This window comes from Nanorana parkeri, unplaced genomic scaffold (genome assembly GCF_000935625.1).
Source record: "Nanorana parkeri isolate BGI_ZX_2015 unplaced genomic scaffold, ASM93562v1 scaffold87, whole genome shotgun sequence".
Classification (NCBI taxonomy): Eukaryota; Metazoa; Chordata; class Amphibia; order Anura; family Dicroglossidae; genus Nanorana; species Nanorana parkeri.
This window is the reverse complement of record NW_017306355.1, coordinates 1866129-1886026: the sequence shown is the minus strand read 5'-3', so window position 1 is coordinate 1886026 and position 19898 is coordinate 1866129. Positions and strand designations below refer to the sequence as shown.

General features: G+C 41.0%; 1 protein-coding gene across 1 annotated transcript in view; it reads left to right on the top strand.

Annotated features, from left to right (window-relative positions):
• LOC108783742 (amiloride-sensitive sodium channel subunit gamma-like) overlaps nucleotides 1-3970 on the top strand; it is a 37604-nt gene extending 33634 nt beyond the window's left edge. The window contains exon 12 of the mRNA XM_018552386.1: nucleotides 3924-3970. Coding sequence (XP_018407888.1) covers nucleotides 3924-3970 — 47 coding nt within the window. The remainder of the gene's footprint in view (nucleotides 1-3923) is intronic.
• Nucleotides 3971-19898: the final 15928 nt, after the last annotated feature.

Genomic DNA, 19898 nt, shown 5'->3' with positions numbered 1-19898 from the left:
AGCCGACGTTTCGGGGCCGCACAGGGTCCCTTCTTCAAGGCAGACCCTGTGCGGCCCCGAAACGTCGGCTCTGTTGATTGTAGTGACACAATTGTCCATTAAAAAAAGGACATATTTATTCTAAACGAGTGCTGGTGACCTGTTTCTTTTACTTTACAACACACACAGGGACCATGGGGAACCAAATTTGCCAGCCTCCAGAAGAGAGGACAGTGTCAGCACCAATTCAGAGATGATTTAAGGATCTCCAGCTGAGTGATTCACAAATAAGATACATTTGTGGTAATAGTTAGGGTACTTGAATGCTTATTTAAGATATAACTCCTGAGTTTAGTGTCACTTGAACTTCTCTTTTGGGTCACCGGAATACATTTACTTATGTACTCCTGTGAGCCAAAATCAGCATATAGAGGACTAATGCCCATGGGGGCATGGGGTATGTCTTATATCTAAATACTTTGTGGTAAAAAATGTCCCTCTTTCTCATCCTAGAAAGTTGGGCGGTATGCATGCAGTTTTCACTGAAGGTAACCTTTGCTTATTTATTTTGTCATATGCCCAGTGTGAATTTCACATGTTTGTGACAGGTTTACTTTACTACGCTTGTGTCACTTTCCTGTGTCTTTGTGGTTCTAAAAAATAAATAGTGTCTCAATATATATGCTTATGTCCTGTTTCTAATCAGCTCTGTGTGCTGTAGAGTAAAAGGAATAGGTTTAGAATAGCATGTATGATTCACTAAAACCCAGAAGAAGATAATTTATCTGTGTCTTGCTAGTAAATGTATGATTTAAAGGAGAACTATGAGGTGAGTGCTTTTCACTCACCCCATAGTTCTAGCCGACCTGTGACAATGAGACTGTCACAGGTCGGCTCAGTAGATCGGGAGGTGAGCGAACACATACCGGGTTCCCTCCCCTCTCGATCCTGTCACGGCTCTCTGCCGCGACAGGGGGAGGGGCTGGATTCCCCGATCTGCCAGTGCTGACTGGCGGAACGGATGGGGGAGGGGGCGGGTACAGCTGGCTCTGCCTCTACATAGGCAGAGCCAGCTGTCACTCAAGCAGCTGGTCGGATCCCGTCGTCTAAGTCGGGATCCGCTCCGGCTGCGGCGTCTCAGTATACCGCGAGCTGTAGCTCGCGGTATACTGAGCTTAGGGTAACGGGAGGACGCTAGTTTGTGTCCTCCCGTTACCCTAAGGAGGACTATGGGGAAAAACACTGACCCCATAGTTCTCCTTTAAGCACTGGCCTAACGGGAATGATCACAATTTGGCAGCAACTTTTCATATCAGGGTGCCAGTGGAAGTAGTTTGCTAAGCAAGAAAAATGTGTGTTTTTATTCAAATCTAAATGTATTATAATCATGTTCACATGAATACATGTAAATTTAATCATAAATGATATAGAAACGTGGTACAATGCACAGTCCAGGTTAAAAGTATATATGTTTTTATGAGCATTTTAACAACAGAATAGAGCAGAGGTGAGTACATGTTATCTTGTCTGATACATACCATGTTTCCCCGGAAAAAAAAAAAGCACCTTTCCACATAACCCTAAATACTTACCTCCGGTTGCTTGTCACCTCCACCAGGTTGGGGAAGATATCGTCATTCCCTGAACTTCCTTGTTGTGGATGGTACTGAGGGCAGAGGAGCCATAGGAGTGGTCACAACCCAGGGGTGCGTGCACATGGTACATGGGTGCCTCCTCAACTGAAGCAGACAAATGCAGAAAGCAGTTGGGGGGGGGGGGAGCAGTTTGGGGATAAAATTACACACAAGATAAGAAAATCCCACTACAGCATACGGAAAAATAACTGAAAAAAATGTTTCTTACCTTTTTAGAGGTTTTGTTGCAGTAGGCCGGATGGCTGTTTTCAGATGTTTCTGACCACCTTCACAGTGATCTGTCCTTATAGAAAGACTTAGAAGTGAAATTTGAGGATTGTGTTTCTCTCATTAACTTCTCTTAACATAGAATGCACAAGCCAGATTTGTAATCCTGAAACCCCTCACAGCCCCTAACATTACAAGGAAGGAAAAACAAGTAGAAATGTTAACCCTTAAGAAGCCAAGAAACGCTAACCCAAGGAAAAGCAATTTAAACCGGAAGAAGCATCTGTTAATTTTGTTAGCTTCTGCTACGTGAACGGGAATATATAACAAACTTAAAATGGTGTTATCCCAATTTGGCTGCAAAAGTGGAAATATACTTTAAGCTGACCATACAGGGATCAAATATTGGGATCAAATATTGCTGAATCCATGGTTGGCCCTGCCCGCACCACCACCATTTTTCAATCAACTTTTGTTAAAATTGTCAGCTGAACAGTGACTGCATCAAACCAGCTCCAGTCACTGGTATTTAGTGTCCGCGGCTATCAGGATGCAATAACTGGCAGGGGGATTCCTCCATCCACACTCTTTAGCATGGAGAGGGGAGTTAACTTATTTTTTTCTACATGCAGCCTTAGGGGCTGAACAAGAAAGATTTTAAGCTGTACTGCCAGCTTTAGGTAAGTAAGTTTGTACAAAATAGGCTGATCATATATCTGGTTTTAAACGGGGCAGTAAGATCTTGGTGCATCTGACATCACGTAAAAAGACACACAACCCTCTGGGGTGCACCAAAATGATGGAACCCATTGTTTCTATGTATGTATGGACGCGTCGACGGTTAATATGGCGCCGCACTTTTTTTTTTTCAATGTGTAGATGAAAAACAGTATAATAATCAATTTTGTACAAACCTTTATGCTGTACACATCTACAATATTGTCATAAAACTTTTGTTATCATCTTACTTTTTTTCATGGATACAGAATATTAAAACCGTCCCATTTTTGCCATGTAGCTGTCCTGCATTGTACAATTAGGAAACTGGGTGCCCACCCATGTACTGGAGTGTTTGACGGCAAAGGAGAGCACTGGCTGCTGGGGTAGTGAGGAATAAGGTAAGTATATCACCTTATATATCATCCTCCAGGCAAAACAAGCAGTTAACGTTTGCAGTGGGGGGGGACCCAATACATGGGTAAAGTTTTTTCTTTCCTCCATCCACACTCTTTAGCATGGAGAGGGGAGTTAACTTATTTTTTTCTACATGCAGCCTTAGGGGCTGAACAAGAAAAATCTTAAGCTGTACTGCCAGCTTTAGGTAAGTATGTTTGTACAAAATAGGCTGATCATATATCTGGTTTTAAATGGGGCAGTAAGATTAATTCCTAATTTTTTCCCCCATCCCAGCGTTTCTTCAAAAAAATCAATTTTGTCCCATTTTCTAGGGATGCACCAAAATTTCTGCCGAAAGTGCCATCTTTCGGCCGAAATTGCAGTGCATCCAAAGTTTCTCCCGGAGACAGCTGTGACAGGAGGGCGAGATGGCAGAGTGGGGGAGGAGTCAGCTGTGACAGCCGATCCAGGATGGAGAGCGATCAGCTGAATGTTTGTAAATAACTGTACATAGTATGAGTTACTATGTACCAGTTATGAATGAATAGGAATACATCACTTCCTATTCATTCATGATTGTGGACATAATAAACATACTATCTCCACAAGTTAAGAAAGAACAAGAACACTCAGTATAGAGGATTTCTGTTCATTTATAACAGGGGACGCAGAAAAAGAGTGTCCTCAATCTCTTTTTCTATTTCAAAAGGGAAATATCAGGGGTCTGTTTAGACCCCTGATATTTCACCGAAGCCCCCAGCAGTAAAGTTAAAAAAGAAAAATATTTAAAATAAATAAAAATTAAATATAAACATTTAAAAGTTTAGAAAAAGAATAAAAATAAAATATTTTAAAAATGTAAAAAGGTTGGAAATGTTTTTTCCAGTTTCGGCCTGACTTTTTTTTTATTTTCAGTTTCAATTTCAAAATTTCATTTCGGTGTACCTCTACCGTTTTTCTTCTTAGGGGCGCGCTCTGAGTCTGTGCACTTCCAGCTGGCCGCATTGACATAAATGTTAAAATCACTGCAACTGCGGCCGGCCTTAATTTCTACATCCATGCAGGCAGCCGGTCTCATTAAGGAGGCGCACAGAGCGCACTCCGAAGAAGTCTCCGTCGGCGTTCATGATTCCTCTGCGCACGGAGCGCCTATACAACAAGAAGTATTGTTGATTTTTGAGATGTGCATTTGGATTCGGACGAACTGCCAAATCAACGAATTTCTGTCAATTCGTCAGTTCATCCGAATCCGAATGACTATATACCCGAATATACAAATTACTATATATTCGGGCATATAGTAATTCGTTGTATGAGCGCCGCCATCTTAGTGCATCTGACATCACGTAAAAAGACACACAACCCTCTGGGGTGCACCAAAATGATGGAACCCATTGTTTCTATGTATGTATGGACGCGTCGACGGTTAATATGGCGCCGCACTTTTTTTTTTTCAATGTGTAGATGAAAAACAGTATAATAATCAATTTTGTACAAACCTTTATGCTGTACACATCTACAATATTGTCATAAAACTTTTGTTATCATCTTACTTTTTTTCATGGATACAGAATATTAAAACCGTCCCATTTTTGCCATGTAGCTGTCCTGCATTGTACAATTAGGAAACTGGGTGCCCACCCATGTACTGGAGTGTTTGACGGCAAAGGAGAGCACTGGCTGCTGGGGTAGTGAGGAATAAGGTAAGTATATCACCTTATATATCATCCTCCAGGCAAAACAAGCAGTTAACGTTTGCAGTGGGGGGGGGACCCAATACAAGGGTAAAGTTTTTTCTTTCCTGGAGCTCAGCTTTAAAAAAAAACCTGAAGCGGAAATACAAAAAGGCAGCTAAAGAGTGTCTGCTCCTACTTTTACCTTACTTTCCAATATCCCCGGTCACAGCACTGATAAACCTGGTAGTTTGGCACACAGGACACATGTTTATAGTCTTCGTACCGCCCACAATACTGTGTCTGAACACTGCAACATAAGAGGTGGTGGAGATATCTAGCCTTGTCCAAGTTTTGACTTTCTCGGAAAAATAAAACTTTAATTGGAATTTCAGGGGCAGAATCAGACAGTGAATAAGTGAGATAAAAATAAGGGCACGTATGCTTTTTATCGTTGAATTCTTTTCCCTTCAAGGTTATATGTTGTAAGTTCCAAGTATGCCGTTTTACCATACTAGTACTATACCAGCCTTAAGTCACTTCTTCTCAACACACAGTGCTTTGTTACATACCTCGAATCATGAAAGTGGGAATTTTTTTTCCCTTTTTAAACCTGTCAGTATTAGACATTTTTATATTTCTCTTAAAAAAGGAGTAAAAATGCATTGAAGTGCCTTAACTGTTAACAAAAATGTATTTTATTTATGTATCACTCAGCTGTAGATCCTCAAATCATCTCTGAATTGGTGCTGACTCTGTCCTTCCTTCTGGAGGGTGGCTACTTTTGTTCACCGTGGTCCCCATGAGTTGTGAAGTAGTCACCGCTCCAAGCTCACTCCCATGATAGACTACAATCTCAATACAAATTAGTAAACTAAACGTGAGATCATAGTCCGTCACAGGAGTGAGCTTGGAATGGTGGCTACTTTACAACACACACAGGGACAATGGGGAACAAAAGTAGTCACCCTCCAGAAAGAAGGACAGTGTTAGCACCAATTCACAGATGATTTGAGGATCTACAGCCGAATGATACAGCCGAATGATACACAAATAAGATACTTTTTTGTTAATAGTTAGGCCACTTGAATGTATTTTTAACTCCTGTTAAAAAAATGTCTCTTTAATGCACTTTCCAATGCTTGTGTCTATGTGCAGCAGTGTAAACTATTTGAAAAGAATAAAGGCTGCAGAGGTGTCTCACTGTAGGTTTCAAATGACGCTTTCTATATTTTCAAATCAGATGCATTATATTCCCTCCCTTTTAGACTGTAAGCCCTCACGGGCAGGGCCCTCCTTACCATCTTGTCTTGAATTGTATTGTGATTGTAATGTCTTCCTTATATTGTAAAGCGCTGCGCAAACTGTTGGCGCTATATAAATCCTGTATAATAATAATAATATTATAATATTTGCCTGTACCAGGAAATCCTGTTTTGTTGTCCCTTGTCTTAAATGACTCCTGCTGACTATCATCCTCAACAGAGTCAGTTGACGTTTAAATGTTTGTGAACAATTTAATACATGGCACATAGCCCATCATGGCTGTTCTGCCTTGTTTAGTACTAGGGCTCTTGTGTCACATTACTAAACAAGGAAGTTTTTCTTTTTCCATGCTTTATATAACTCTCTAGAGAACTGCAAATACCTATTAATATGCATTGCTTGCTCTTTTGCTTATCTCTCTCCACCGCTAAGCTGGAATGTAGGTGGCAGACTCATCAAGGAGTACTATACAGAAAGGTGCAGAGACCAAAACACAGAGAGGCATCACAAAGAGACATCGCAAAAACTGAAAAGGGAAAAATAGAGTGCTTTTTTTTTTATTTTTTACAGACAAGTTGTTTGTCATATAAATGCCTACTCTGCACCCTTTGAAGTGAAAATAAAGCAAACTAACCTAGAACCTTTATAAAATGAGTGACATTTTATAATATCTACTAAAAACTTCACAAACATTTAATTATAGTCTAAGGTTTGGTGGGCAACCTGTTAGATGTTGAGGGCCTGGCTCCAAGTTTGTCTAAGGGACTGATTGCCAGCATTTTCAAGCATGATCATCCAGCTTTTTATTGGGAAATCTGCAAGATCTATGAAGCAGAGGATTACAGGGTCTGCAGAATTTGTGCAGATCTGCAGAAACATCCAAACTGTGTTATAACCATGTAATCCACTACAGGGAAAAAGGAAAACCCAATATTAACCCAAGATGGCACACTTCATAACTCCTTCTCCTTCCTTGCAAGCTAATTAGTTTTTATGTGGCTTTTCCATTACAATCTCACACACAGAACCTCTGCAGGGGCCTGGGTTGCAGTCTGGGCCTTCTCAACCCTCAAAACTATCTTTTGCAAAGTCATCTGCCTCATGTCAACTTATTAGATGGCAGCCACAGGCCTCAGAATGAGCAGGCCTCCTTGAATCACTTTCCTCCAGAGATGACCTTACGACAGTTGCTTCGCAAGTATGGAACAGAAAGGAAGTTTCTGAATTCCAACAATATTGCAAAAGTATCCTTAACCTACCTATTTTGGAACTACTTATTTACACTTTTGGACATGATTCAGATACCTCCTGCACTTGCAACTGTTGAGTACGGGGAACTTCGAGAAAAAACTGCTTCTAGAATTTTGTGAATCTGGGTATTATATGCATGCTATAGTTCATCCATTTCTTTAGCTGTTGCAGGAATCTATATATGTCCACCCAATGTTCTAGGTTAATTTAATTTCTTGGCAAAGCTGCTTTCTATTTGAACTAAGGAGACTGGGAATTTGACACAAAAATGATGGCCCTTGATGGATAGGAAATTCATTAAAAGGGAGCAAAACACAGAATATTGTAATAAATACATCACAAGATCTGCTGCTTACCTGTGTGACCACAAAAGGTCATGGAAAGCTCAGATACATTTCAAGAATAAATGTATCTCTCTTGATAAGCAATCCTACCATCTGTGACCATTCTTAGCATAAAACTAGATCAAGGAACAGGAACACCAGGGAGAGAGCAGATCAAGGGCCACAAATCAACAACAATCCTGTTACATACAGTACCTACAAAGTCATAGTCTTAATACTTCAATAATTTGTCTGACCTGAATCATAAGGATTTTACAGTCATGAGTCTTTTATCTGGTATTTTATCATTTGGTCCTGTTACATAATATCCTCCTGCATTCGGCACGGCCATACAGATAGACCAATGTTGCATGTTAAGAGATATACAAAATGCTCATGCTGTTATGCTCACCACTCCCATATTGTCAGAAAGGTTCAGTATAAGCGGTGAGCTCAGACTTTGGTGCTGCAATTCCACATACGGCAGAAGGTACGTGAGGCTTCCATGTGGGAGTCAGTTTAGCTGTTGCTAGGAAAAGTACTGTAAAGCAGTTACTGTTTCTAGCAGTCAATTAACATTGTCAATGCTAGTCATATTTCTTTTCCAGGTGGGTAAACAACCATGCTAGTCACATGGGCTGTCAGCAATCTCTTAGTAATTACTCTCATCTCTGTTAACTGCACACCTCATCAAAACTGAATGTGCATTTCTGCATCAGTGAAAAAACCCAAGGTAAAAAAAAAGCCTGGTGCCAGTAAATATAGAGATCGTTGATCCCTATAGTAGGCAAGGTTATATCCTCTAAATGATGGCACTATAAAATTGATTTATAGATTTGTATATGGGTACACACATTTCTTTTAGAAGGAAAACACTAATATGTGGTTCCTCTATAACTGTAAAGGTTATAATAATTAATTATTATTAGATGAATAATGAAATGTATAAACTAATAATTGTACAAATCATAGTATTTGAATTTATGTGACTATGATTCATTTAAAAATGTTGGTGGTGATACAGGAGGTGATGTAGATCACTTCCCATTCATTCATAATTGAGGGCACAGTAACCATACTATTTCCTCAATTATTTACAAACACTCAGCAATCTCTGATCGCTGAGTGTTTGTACTCGCTCCCCTTCCTGACACGCTGTCACAGGAGGCTGAGCGAGCACATGTTACCTGATAGCCAGACCTCATTATTAGTCTCAGCTCTGCACAGGCCTTTATATTTGTGAGCTGAGCGATCCTTGGGGCTCTCCCTCTAGCTTTTTCTGCTGTGGGAGTATGCTGCTCTAAAAATGTACACGAGTTGCCTGTTTGTTTTAACAAATTATTAAACACCCTGTTATTCAGGAACAGACCTGAGTTTAGTTTAGATGTTAAGTTTGTTTACTGCTTTGGACTTGCTGTATAAAGCCCTCCAATATTAAAACTGTGTTTGTTGCTTTGTTGAATAAACGTGGAGGCCAAACCTATATATATATATCTTTGTTTTAAAAAATGCACATTCCCCAAGAATGGGGAATGGGTTGAAGAGGAAAAAGTAGGCAGAGAGGGGTAGACAAGATGGCAAATGTATAGGGAGAAGATAGGGTTGGTAGATGGAAGGGGTGAGGTTTAAGATTCTTTTTACTTTTTCCTTTCTTTAGCCTCAATCCAATACCATTTGTATTGAACAGTCTAATAATACAAAATTATGTAAATTCCTTGTAAACATTACTGAGAACAGTCACCTAAACAGAATGAGTAGAACTGATGTAAACACTAACTACAACCAACAAAAGTGTGGTTAGCCAAAGGTGAGTAGGTAAGAGAAGGGGCTGGAAGGAGATATAGGGAAATCTGGAAAGTCTATTAAACAATATGTTAAGAACATCTAAAGCCAAGACTTTTGTTTTAGTTTTGGAATGAGTGTGGAAGTGTCGATACCACTCTCAGGGTTTTGTTGCAGTCTCTGTGTCCCTTGGAAAATTCACCCTCTCTGGCTGTTTTGGTGATCATTGCCATTAGTCAGGGAATTCCAAAATTTTTAGGCTGCATAATAAGCTGCCCTTATGCATGATGTGAAGCCCAAAGTTGCATGTCACAAGTGTGAATGGACCTGAGACTGTCAGGCAAACTATTGTATGCACTCATTTCTGTGGATCTGTTTTTTATGGGTAAGGGTTGTACTATAGTAGCTGTGAGGTTTTAATTTAGTGAGTTGTTTATTCTGGCAGTCACCTACAACATTTATTACAAAGAAGTGTAAAATATTAATTAAAGCCATATGTTTATTCACTACGGCTAAAGGGGCTTTTGTCCTTTATTTTACTGCCACTCTCCTTTTTTAGAAGTCTTGCAATAGCAGATACAATATGTTGAGTATAAGACAAATATCCTGTGCTTATTTCTGTTGTTTGTTTACAATCGTGACTGTTTTTCATTTTCATAATCAGCATGTACATTCTATACAGAACAAGCTGACTGGACACCGCTAGCGTATGGTGAAACTGACAGCCAGTGAAGGGTTTTCTCTGTAAACCCCTGACCAAGTAAGATAAAGCAGATGTGCAGCCCGCTTATCAGCTGCCTTTTTCTGGCAAAGCTTTTTTAACACAGAAGTGTACTAATTTACTGCATGTGTTCTGGTACAAAACATTTGCTAGGCACCAGAGCCTGTAAACCAACATAAAAGTTTAAAGTACACTGTAAACACTGCTACTATAGCAGGGGTATGCAATAGGGATGAGCTCGGGTGCGGACTGAACTCAGTCCGTACCTGAGTTTTTTCGGAAGGAAACTCCTTCTGCTGCTGTCCAATCAGCTGCGGTCGGTGAATTCCCCACCTGCAGCTGCACGTAAACAAAGGGGTGGGATGCAGTGGCGTTGTTGACCTTATATGGCTACATTAGCCTTCCACTACATAGGATATACCCCTTCAGTCTATCATGAATGCAGCTGCTAGACTCATCCACCTGACCAACAGCTCAGTGTCTGCCACCCCCCTCTGTCAATCCCTACACTGGCTTCCACTCAAAATATTAACAGTCACTTATAAAGCCATCCACAACTCTGCCCCCGGCTATATCTCAAACCTTGTCTCAAAATATCACCCTAACCGTCCACTCCGCTCATCCCAAGTCCTCCTGATTTCCAGCTCCCTTGTCAACTCCCATACTCGCCTCCAGGACTTCTCTAGAGTCTCTCCCATCCTCTGGAACTCTTTACCCCAACCTGTCCGTCTGTCTCCCACCTTGACTGCCTTTAGGCGTTCCCTAAAGACTCATCTCTTCAGGGAAGCCTATCCCACCTCAACCTAACCACCTAACCATCACGTTCTCAAACAATTCATCCCCACACAGCCCCCTCCTCATGTATCACTTCCCCCTCCCTTTTAGATTGTAAGCCTTCAGGGTCAGGGCCCTCCTTACCATCTTGTCTGGAATTCTATTGTGATTGGAATGTCTTCCTTATATTGTAAAGCGCTGCGCAAACTGTTGGCGCTATATAAATTCTATATAATAATAATTAGGTAAAAGACATTTACCTAATATGGCCATGTAGCTATATAAGGTAAATGACATCAGCACAGACATTGTGTCCTTTTTTATGCTTAGCTGCTGTGCAGGGAATGCCTGACCAGCAGCTGATTGACAGGAGGCCAATGTAGTTTCTGTGCTTGGACCGGGTCCAGTCTGAAAGTGAGATCATCCATAGCAGGTACCTCTGCACTCCAGCAGTGGTGAAATTACAAATCATGCCTCTGCCTTTTGGAGTCATGCCTGTGGCTGTCAGAATCTTCCAATACCTGATAGGACTTGTAGTCAACAACAACTGGAGTGCTGGGGTTGCCTACCCTGATGCTATAGTGTTGAGAGATGTCAACTGCTCTGTGTTTGGGCACAGCAGATAATTGTCTAAATTGTGGGCATTGAATACATTTCCCAGAACTCAGCTCTGCCAGTCAGGAATGGGACTAAATTCAAATCTGCTTCAAGCATTTTCATAAAAACAGATGTCTCGATACATGAGCTCACAACGCAACCTCTAGCAAAAACTACCTCTGAAGGCTCGTTCACACCGAATGCGGTGTGTTCCAGAGCGGTAGCTGCTGGAACGCACCGTGAAGTCTTTTTATTGCTGGCCATATCTCAGTTGAAGAGAGTTTTCCTCACTTCCTGTCCTATAGATAGTTATCAGCAGGGCAGGAAGCGAGCAGAGATCTCCCCATAAGGGACAAAGATTGTGATAGAAAACTGTCAGATATTCTACCAACCTTTTACTCTATCTAAATCAAAGGAAAATATTTGAATAGAACTTTAAATTATATCACACTTGCCTAAACATCAAACTGAATAAATAAAAACTGGAACGCCAACAGAGCAGATTCCACCTAGATGTTCTTTGCTTCCTGTAACCTGTTGATAAACAATACAAGTCCTTGAGGCCACATGAAAAGGAGTGTGGATTTCCCTCTTTGTTTCTCTTGTGTGCCAAGCTTTCCTTCCTCTGAGAAATATACGCAGAGGAAAGTATTTCTGTTAAAACAGATCACTAAAACCTCACATAATCTTTAACATGATAATGGTATTCCAAAAGTCGAATTTAAATTGTTTTAAATGTGCTGCTTTCACTAAAATAATACCTGGTGATCCTGTCACTAAAGTCCTTGTTCAGGCACTTCCTGTTACATGGTGACAACGCTCTGTCTTTGTGCTCCTGTGTTGTCACACTCACATGGGCTTTGATAAAGACTACAAGTGTGCGATTTAACACACACTGCGCAGGCATGGTTCCCTGTTGTTACTAAAAGGAAACCTACCCTAAGAAATGGTATATACCCATCAGTGGAGTTCATATATGCAGAAAAAATGTGGCTAAAAAGAGGCTGCGGGAGATCAGCATTACTAAGATGATAAAAAGGATGGGGAAAAAAAGATATAAAAAAGAATTTTATTAAAAACTATAATTTTTTATTATACTAAGTGCTTTAGCATAATAAATGTCATTCAAGTAGACGAGCCACCAGTGGCAACTTAATAGAGAGATTGAACTTTCAATTCCATTTTTTGTCAAAATCACAGCACAATCAAAGACATAAAAGAGTGATTTTGATCATCTTAAAACAGTGTTTTTTGAAGACATAGACAGTTTTTTTCTGGTTATGATTTGATCCTTCAATAAACGGACTGAAGTTGTCAATGCATTGCCAAATTTCGACTTAAAGTGACACTAAACTCAGGAGTTCAATCTTGAAAATCCATTCAAATACTTTAACTAGTAACAATAATGTATCTTATTTGTGTATCACTCAGCTGTAGATCCTCAAATCATCTCTGAATTGGTGCTGACACTGTCCTTCCTTCTGGAGGGTGACTACTTTTGTTCCCCATGGTCCCTGTGTGTGTTGTAAGGTAGTCACCACTCCAAGCTCACTACCATGATGGACTACAATCTCAAAGAAAATTAGTAAACTAAACATGAGATTGTAGTCCATCACAGGAGTGAGCTTGGAGTGGTGACTACTTTACAACATACACAGGGACTATGGGGAACAAACGTAGCCACCCTCCAGAAGGAAAGACAGTGTCAGCATGAATTCAGAGATTATTTGAGGATCTACAGTTAAGTGTTACTTTAACAATCAACAGCAATCTGATTGTTGATCGTACTCATGGGTGGTCATTAGCATAGTTTCTGGCAATTACTTTCGATGTCTGTTTGAGGCACTTTTTTTTTACTTTTTAGATGTCTCCAACTCTTTGAGCTCCCTGGACCTCCTGATACCTAAAGCTCTGCTGTGCACATACCAACTTTAGGGTTGGTAGATGGAAGGGGTGAGGTTTAAGATTCTTTTTACTTTTTCCTTTCTTTAGCCTCAATCCAATACCATTTGTATTGAACAGTCTAATAATACAAAATTATGTAAATTCCTTGTAAACATTACTGAGAACAGTCACCTAAACAGAATGAGTAGAACTGATGTAAACACTAACTACAACCAACAAAAGTGTGGTTAGCCAAAGGTGAGTAGGTAAGAGAAGGGGCTGGAAGGAGATATAGGGAAATCTGGAAAGTCTATTAAACAATATGTTAAGAACATCTAAAGCCAAGACTTTTGTTTTAGTTTTGGAATGAGTGTGGAAGTGTCGATACCACTCTCAGGGTTTTGTTGCAGTCTCTGTGTCCCTTGGAAAATTCACCCTCTCTGGCTGTTTTGGTGATCATTGCCATTAGTCAGGGAATTCCAAAATTTTTAGGCTGCATAATAAGCTGCCCTTATGCATGATGTGAAGCCCAAAGTTGCATGTCACAAGTGTGAATGGACCTGAGACTGTCAGGCAAACTATTGTATGCACTCATTTCTGTGGATCTGTTTTTTATGGGTAAGGGTTGTACTATAGTAGCTGTGAGGTTTTAATTTAGTGAGTTGTTTATTCTGGCAGTCACCTACAACATTTATTACAAAGAAGTGTAAAATATTAATTAAAGCCATATGTTTATTCACTACGGCTAAAGGGGCTTTTGTCCTTTATTTTACTGCCACTCTCCTTTTTTAGAAGTCTTGCAATAGCAGATACAATATGTTGAGTATAAGACAAATATCCTGTGCTTATTTCTGTTGTTTGTTTACAATCGTGACTGTTTTTCATTTTCATAATCAGCATGTACATTCTATACAGAACAAGCTGACTGGACACCGCTAGCGTATGGTGAAACTGACAGCCAGTGAAGGGTTTTCTCTGTAAACCCCTGACCAAGTAAGATAAAGCAGATGTGCAGCCCGCTTATCAGCTGCCTTTTTCTGGCAAAGCTTTTTTAACACAGAAGTGTACTAATTTACTGCATGTGTTCTGGTACAAAACATTTGCTAGGCACCAGAGCCTGTAAACCAACATAAAAGTTTAAAGTACACTGTAAACACTGCTACTATAGCAGGGGTATGCAATAGGGATGAGCTCGGGTGCGGACTGAACTCAGTCCGTACCTGAGTTTTTTCGGAAGGAAACTCCTTCTGCTGCTGTCCAATCAGCTGCGGTCGGTGAATTCCCCACCTGCAGCTGCACGTAAACAAAGGGGTGGGATGCAGTGGCGTTGTTGACCTTATATGGCTACATTAGCCTTCCACTACATAGGATATACCCCTTCAGTCTATCATGAATGCAGCTGCTAGACTCATCCACCTGACCAACAGCTCAGTGTCTGCCACCCCCCTCTGTCAATCCCTACACTGGCTTCCACTCAAAATATTAACAGTCACTTATAAAGCCATCCACAACTCTGCCCCCGGCTATATCTCAAACCTTGTCTCAAAATATCACCCTAACCGTCCACTCCGCTCATCCCAAGTCCTCCTGATTTCCAGCTCCCTTGTCAACTCCCATACTCGCCTCCAGGACTTCTCTAGAGTCTCTCCCATCCTCTGGAACTCTTTACCCCAACCTGTCCGTCTGTCTCCCACCTTGACTGCCTTTAGGCGTTCCCTAAAGACTCATCTCTTCAGGGAAGCCTATCCCACCTCAACCTAACCACCTAACCATCACGTTCTCAAACAATTCATCCCCACACAGCCCCCTCCTCATGTATCACTTCCCCCTCCCTTTTAGATTGTAAGCCTTCAGGGTCAGGGCCCTCCTTACCATCTTGTCTGGAATTCTATTGTGATTGGAATGTCTTCCTTATATTGTAAAGCGCTGCGCAAACTGTTGGCGCTATATAAATTCTATATAATAATAATTAGGTAAAAGACATTTACCTAATATGGCCATGTAGCTATATAAGGTAAATGACATCAGCACAGACATTGTGTCCTTTTTTATGCTTAGCTGCTGTGCAGGGAATGCCTGACCAGCAGCTGATTGACAGGAGGCCAATGTAGTTTCTGTGCTTGGACCGGGTCCAGTCTGAAAGTGAGATCATCCATAGCAGGTACCTCTGCACTCCAGCAGTGGTGAAATTACAAATCATGCCTCTGCCTTTTGGAGTCATGCCTGTGGCTGTCAGAATCTTCCAATACCTGATAGGACTTGTAGTCAACAACAACTGGAGTGCTGGGGTTGCCTACCCTGATGCTATAGTGTTGAGAGATGTCAACTGCTCTGTGTTTGGGCACAGCAGATAATTGTCTAAATTGTGGGCATTGAATACATTTCCCAGAACTCAGCTCTGCCAGTCAGGAATGGGACTAAATTCAAATCTGCTTCAAGCATTTTCATAAAAACAGATGTCTCGATACATGAGCTCACAACGCAACCTCTAGCAAAAACTACCTCTGAAGGCTCGTTCACACCGAATGCGGTGTGTTCCAGAGCGGTAGCTGCTGGAACGCACCGTGAAGTCTTTTTATTGCTGGCCATATCTCAGTTGAAGAGAGTTTTCCTCACTTCCTGTCCTATAGATAGTTATCAGCAGGGCAGGAAGCGAGCAGAGATCTCCCCATAAGGGACAAAGATTGTGATAGAAAACTGTCAGATATTCTACCAACCTTTTACTCTATCTAAATCAAAGGAAAATATTTGAATAGAACTTTAAATTATATCACACTTGCCTAAACATCAAACTGAATAAATAAAAACTGGAACGCCAACAGAGCAGATTCCACCTAGATGTTCTTTGCTTCCTGTAACCTGTTGATAAACAATACAAGTCCTTGAGGCCACATGAAAAGGAGTGTGGATTTCCCTCTTTGTTTCTCTTGTGTGCCAAGCTTTCCTTCCTCTGAGAAATATACGCAGAGGAAAGTATTTCTGTTAAAACAGATCACTAAAACCTCACATAATCTTTAACATGATAATGGTATTCCAAAAGTCGAATTTAAATTGTTTTAAATGTGCTGCTTTCACTAAAATAATACCTGGTGATCCTGTCACTAAAGTCCTTGTTCAGGCACTTCCTGTTACATGGTGACAACGCTCTGTCTTTGTGCTCCTGTGTTGTCACACTCACATGGGCTTTGATAAAGACTACAAGTGTGCGATTTAACACACACTGCGCAGGCATGGTTCCCTGTTGTTACTAAAAGGAAACCTACCCTAAGAAATGGTATATACCCATCAGTGGAGTTCATATATGCAGAAAAAATGTGGCTAAAAAGAGGCTGCGGGAGATCAGCATTACTAAGATGATAAAAAGGATGGGGAAAAAAAGATATAAAAAAGAATTTTATTAAAAACTATAATTTTTTATTATACTAAGTGCTTTAGCATAATAAATGTCATTCAAGTAGACGAGCCACCAGTGGCAACTTAATAGAGAGATTGAACTTTCAATTCCATTTTTTGTCAAAATCACAGCACAATCAAAGACATAAAAGAGTGATTTTGATCATCTTAAAACAGTGTTTTTTGAAGACATAGACAGTTTTTTTCTGGTTATGATTTGATCCTTCAATAAACGGACTGAAGTTGTCAATGCATTGCCAAATTTCGACTTAAAGTGACACTAAACTCAGGAGTTCAATCTTGAAAATCCATTCAAATACTTTAACTAGTAACAATAATGTATCTTATTTGTGTATCACTCAGCTGTAGATCCTCAAATCATCTCTGAATTGGTGCTGACACTGTCCTTCCTTCTGGAGGGTGACTACTTTTGTTCCCCATGGTCCCTGTGTGTGTTGTAAGGTAGTCACCACTCCAAGCTCACTACCATGATGGACTACAATCTCAAAGAAAATTAGTAAACTAAACATGAGATTGTAGTCCATCACAGGAGTGAGCTTGGAGTGGTGACTACTTTACAACATACACAGGGACTATGGGGAACAAACGTAGCCACCCTCCAGAAGGAAAGACAGTGTCAGCATGAATTCAGAGATTATTTGAGGATCTACAGTTAAGTGTTACTTTAACAATCAACAGCAATCTGATTGTTGATCGTACTCATGGGTGGTCATTAGCATAGTTTCTGGCAATTACTTTCGATGTCTGTTTGAGGCACTTTTTTTTTACTTTTTAGATGTCTCCAACTCTTTGAGCTCCCTGGACCTCCTGATACCTAAAGCTCTGCTGTGCACATACCAACTTCCCAAAATCAAGTCTGATCCCCATATCTAGCTATTGATTCCTAAGCATGATTGGCAGACTTAAAGCAGAAAATAACAAAGCTATACTCACCTGATCTCTGGAGCTGGCCGACTGTGACAGTGTGCTCTCCAGCCTCTCCCTACCTACGCTGCAGTGATGGAATCTCCCTCGGCATACTCACTTTCTAAACAGTCACTGCTTATAAAACGTGATGATTTACAGGACCTTAGAAGGCTGGAGCAGAGGGGGGAGAGGTTCCAGGGACCTGGAGTAAGCTCCGAGGATCGGATGAGTACAACTTTGTTATCTTCCTACCTAGATCAAAATGGGCACTTAACCCTTGCAGTGCACGGGTAACCCCACTGCAAGGGTTAATAATAATTCACCCCAGAGTTCTGTTTTACTAACCAGTAAGTAGAAGCCTGAGAGGGATGGGGAGCCCTTGATTTTTGGGATATCAGTATTTGGAGATAAGTGTGCACTGGGTTAAGGTATCCTCTGGCCCTTGAAAAAGACATTGGCAGGTACAGTATATGTGTTACCTAATAAATGGAAAGGTTTGCTTTAGGGCTTGTTCACACCAAATGCGGACCAGATCTGGATCAGTTTCTGCATATGCAGTGCGGTGCGTTTGGATGTGTTTTTGTGACACGTTTGTGATGCGTTCCGGTCCTTCTTTTGGGGGGGGGGGGGGGGTTAGCCTAAAATGGGCTTCTAGGTGTAGTCCAGTGTGTTTCAGAGCGTTTGCATGCATTTTTTATGTGTTTGCATTCGTTTTGGTGCGTTCCAGAGCACAAGAAATAGTGCCTGCTGCAGTTTTTCCACATGCACTGGAACTGAATGCTGTGGTGTGAACTAGAGCCCAAATTACCATTGGAATACATTGGATGCGTTCTTAAACTGCTCTGCTCTGCTCCGCACTTGGTGTGAACAAGCCTTCACATGAGTGCTATGGGACTGGTGGGTCATGTCTGACAATAAAAAGCTAAGTGCACTTTTCTACAAACTAATTGCACAGAAATAAAGTACTGTGTTCTTATTTGTAAATATATATTTGTTTGGCTAAGCACAGTCAGTACCCTACACAGAGGCCTCAGAAGCAAGCCTGTCCCTTATCTTGAGGAGTGGAGCAGTCATAGGTGACAAAATCAGCATACATGAAAGATAAACAGACAGACATTTTTGGCCCTAAAGTCTTCAAAGCGTTATACACTCACATAGGCTGGCGAAACTGCAAAATCACCCCCATGCTAGTGGTTTATACAAAAGTGCAGTTCTCCTTAAAAATGTCCATATTAGTATGTGGTCCTGCCAAACGGAAAATGTGAGCATGTTAGATAGGGTTGTGTGACAGGACCATCATGCTTTCTATAAAAAGTGACTGTTGCTTCCTGAAAGAACTCCAAAGAATGACTCCTGCAGTAATACTTACCTCTCCAGCAGGCGGCAACACTGATTCTACTGTGTTCAAGTGAAACAGCCTCAGAAAAAGTCTTCAGAATTTGATATATTGAATGTCTGTCTCCCTAAGTCACTACAGGACACAGTAGTGACATAATGGACATCGGGATTAAGCATTCAGCGAAGCAGGGGTCCAGGCATCCAACACATCTTGAAGTGCATTGGATGTGAAGGCTTTGCCAGCGAAGTTCATATTCGTTGTCCGCAGAAGAAAATATTTACACTTTTCTATGGCAGTGACTTTTTTGCGAGTCTTTTCAGGAAGCAACAGATTTACCGGTCATGGGTGAAACACAGAGGCTTTAATTTCAGAAACTTTAAGACTGTTTGAGTCACTGGCCCAAAAGTATGCATATCATAAACAATTTAAGTAAAGTCAAAAAACCTAATCTACATACTTGCATACTTACCAATATCTATGTCCCACTCTTCTGGACAGTGTCACCTCAGCCCACGGCCCACACATATCACACCATCCTTCAGAGTGGTGCCAGATCATGCCTACTGTCTGGCCTGACATCCCACTTCCGGGCAGTCCTGTCCCTATATATGTAGGAACCACCCACTTGCAGCTGGGATCCCTTCAGTAATACCCTTATTTAATACCGCTGCGCATGCTTAGGAACTCAAATAAGGTTGATGTTGTGATCTCAGGATCATTGGAAAAGAGCACCTTGAAGCCGGACTGTCCAAACTAATCTGGGACAGTTGGCATCCAAGTACTTGCTGACTCAAAATATTGAAGCAAGTAGGTCAGCATGACAGCCAGGCAATTAGCATTCCCAGCAAAGCCAGTTTCCACTAAACTTCCACTATGCAAAGTCGCTCTGCTAAAGTACTTCCCTGGCCGCATGCTGATCCCATGCTAGTGAAAATAAAATACAAATGCCCATTTCCCTCCAGCTCCCTCCTGCAATCGCTCCTATGTGTATGAAGCGGATCAGGGCACATG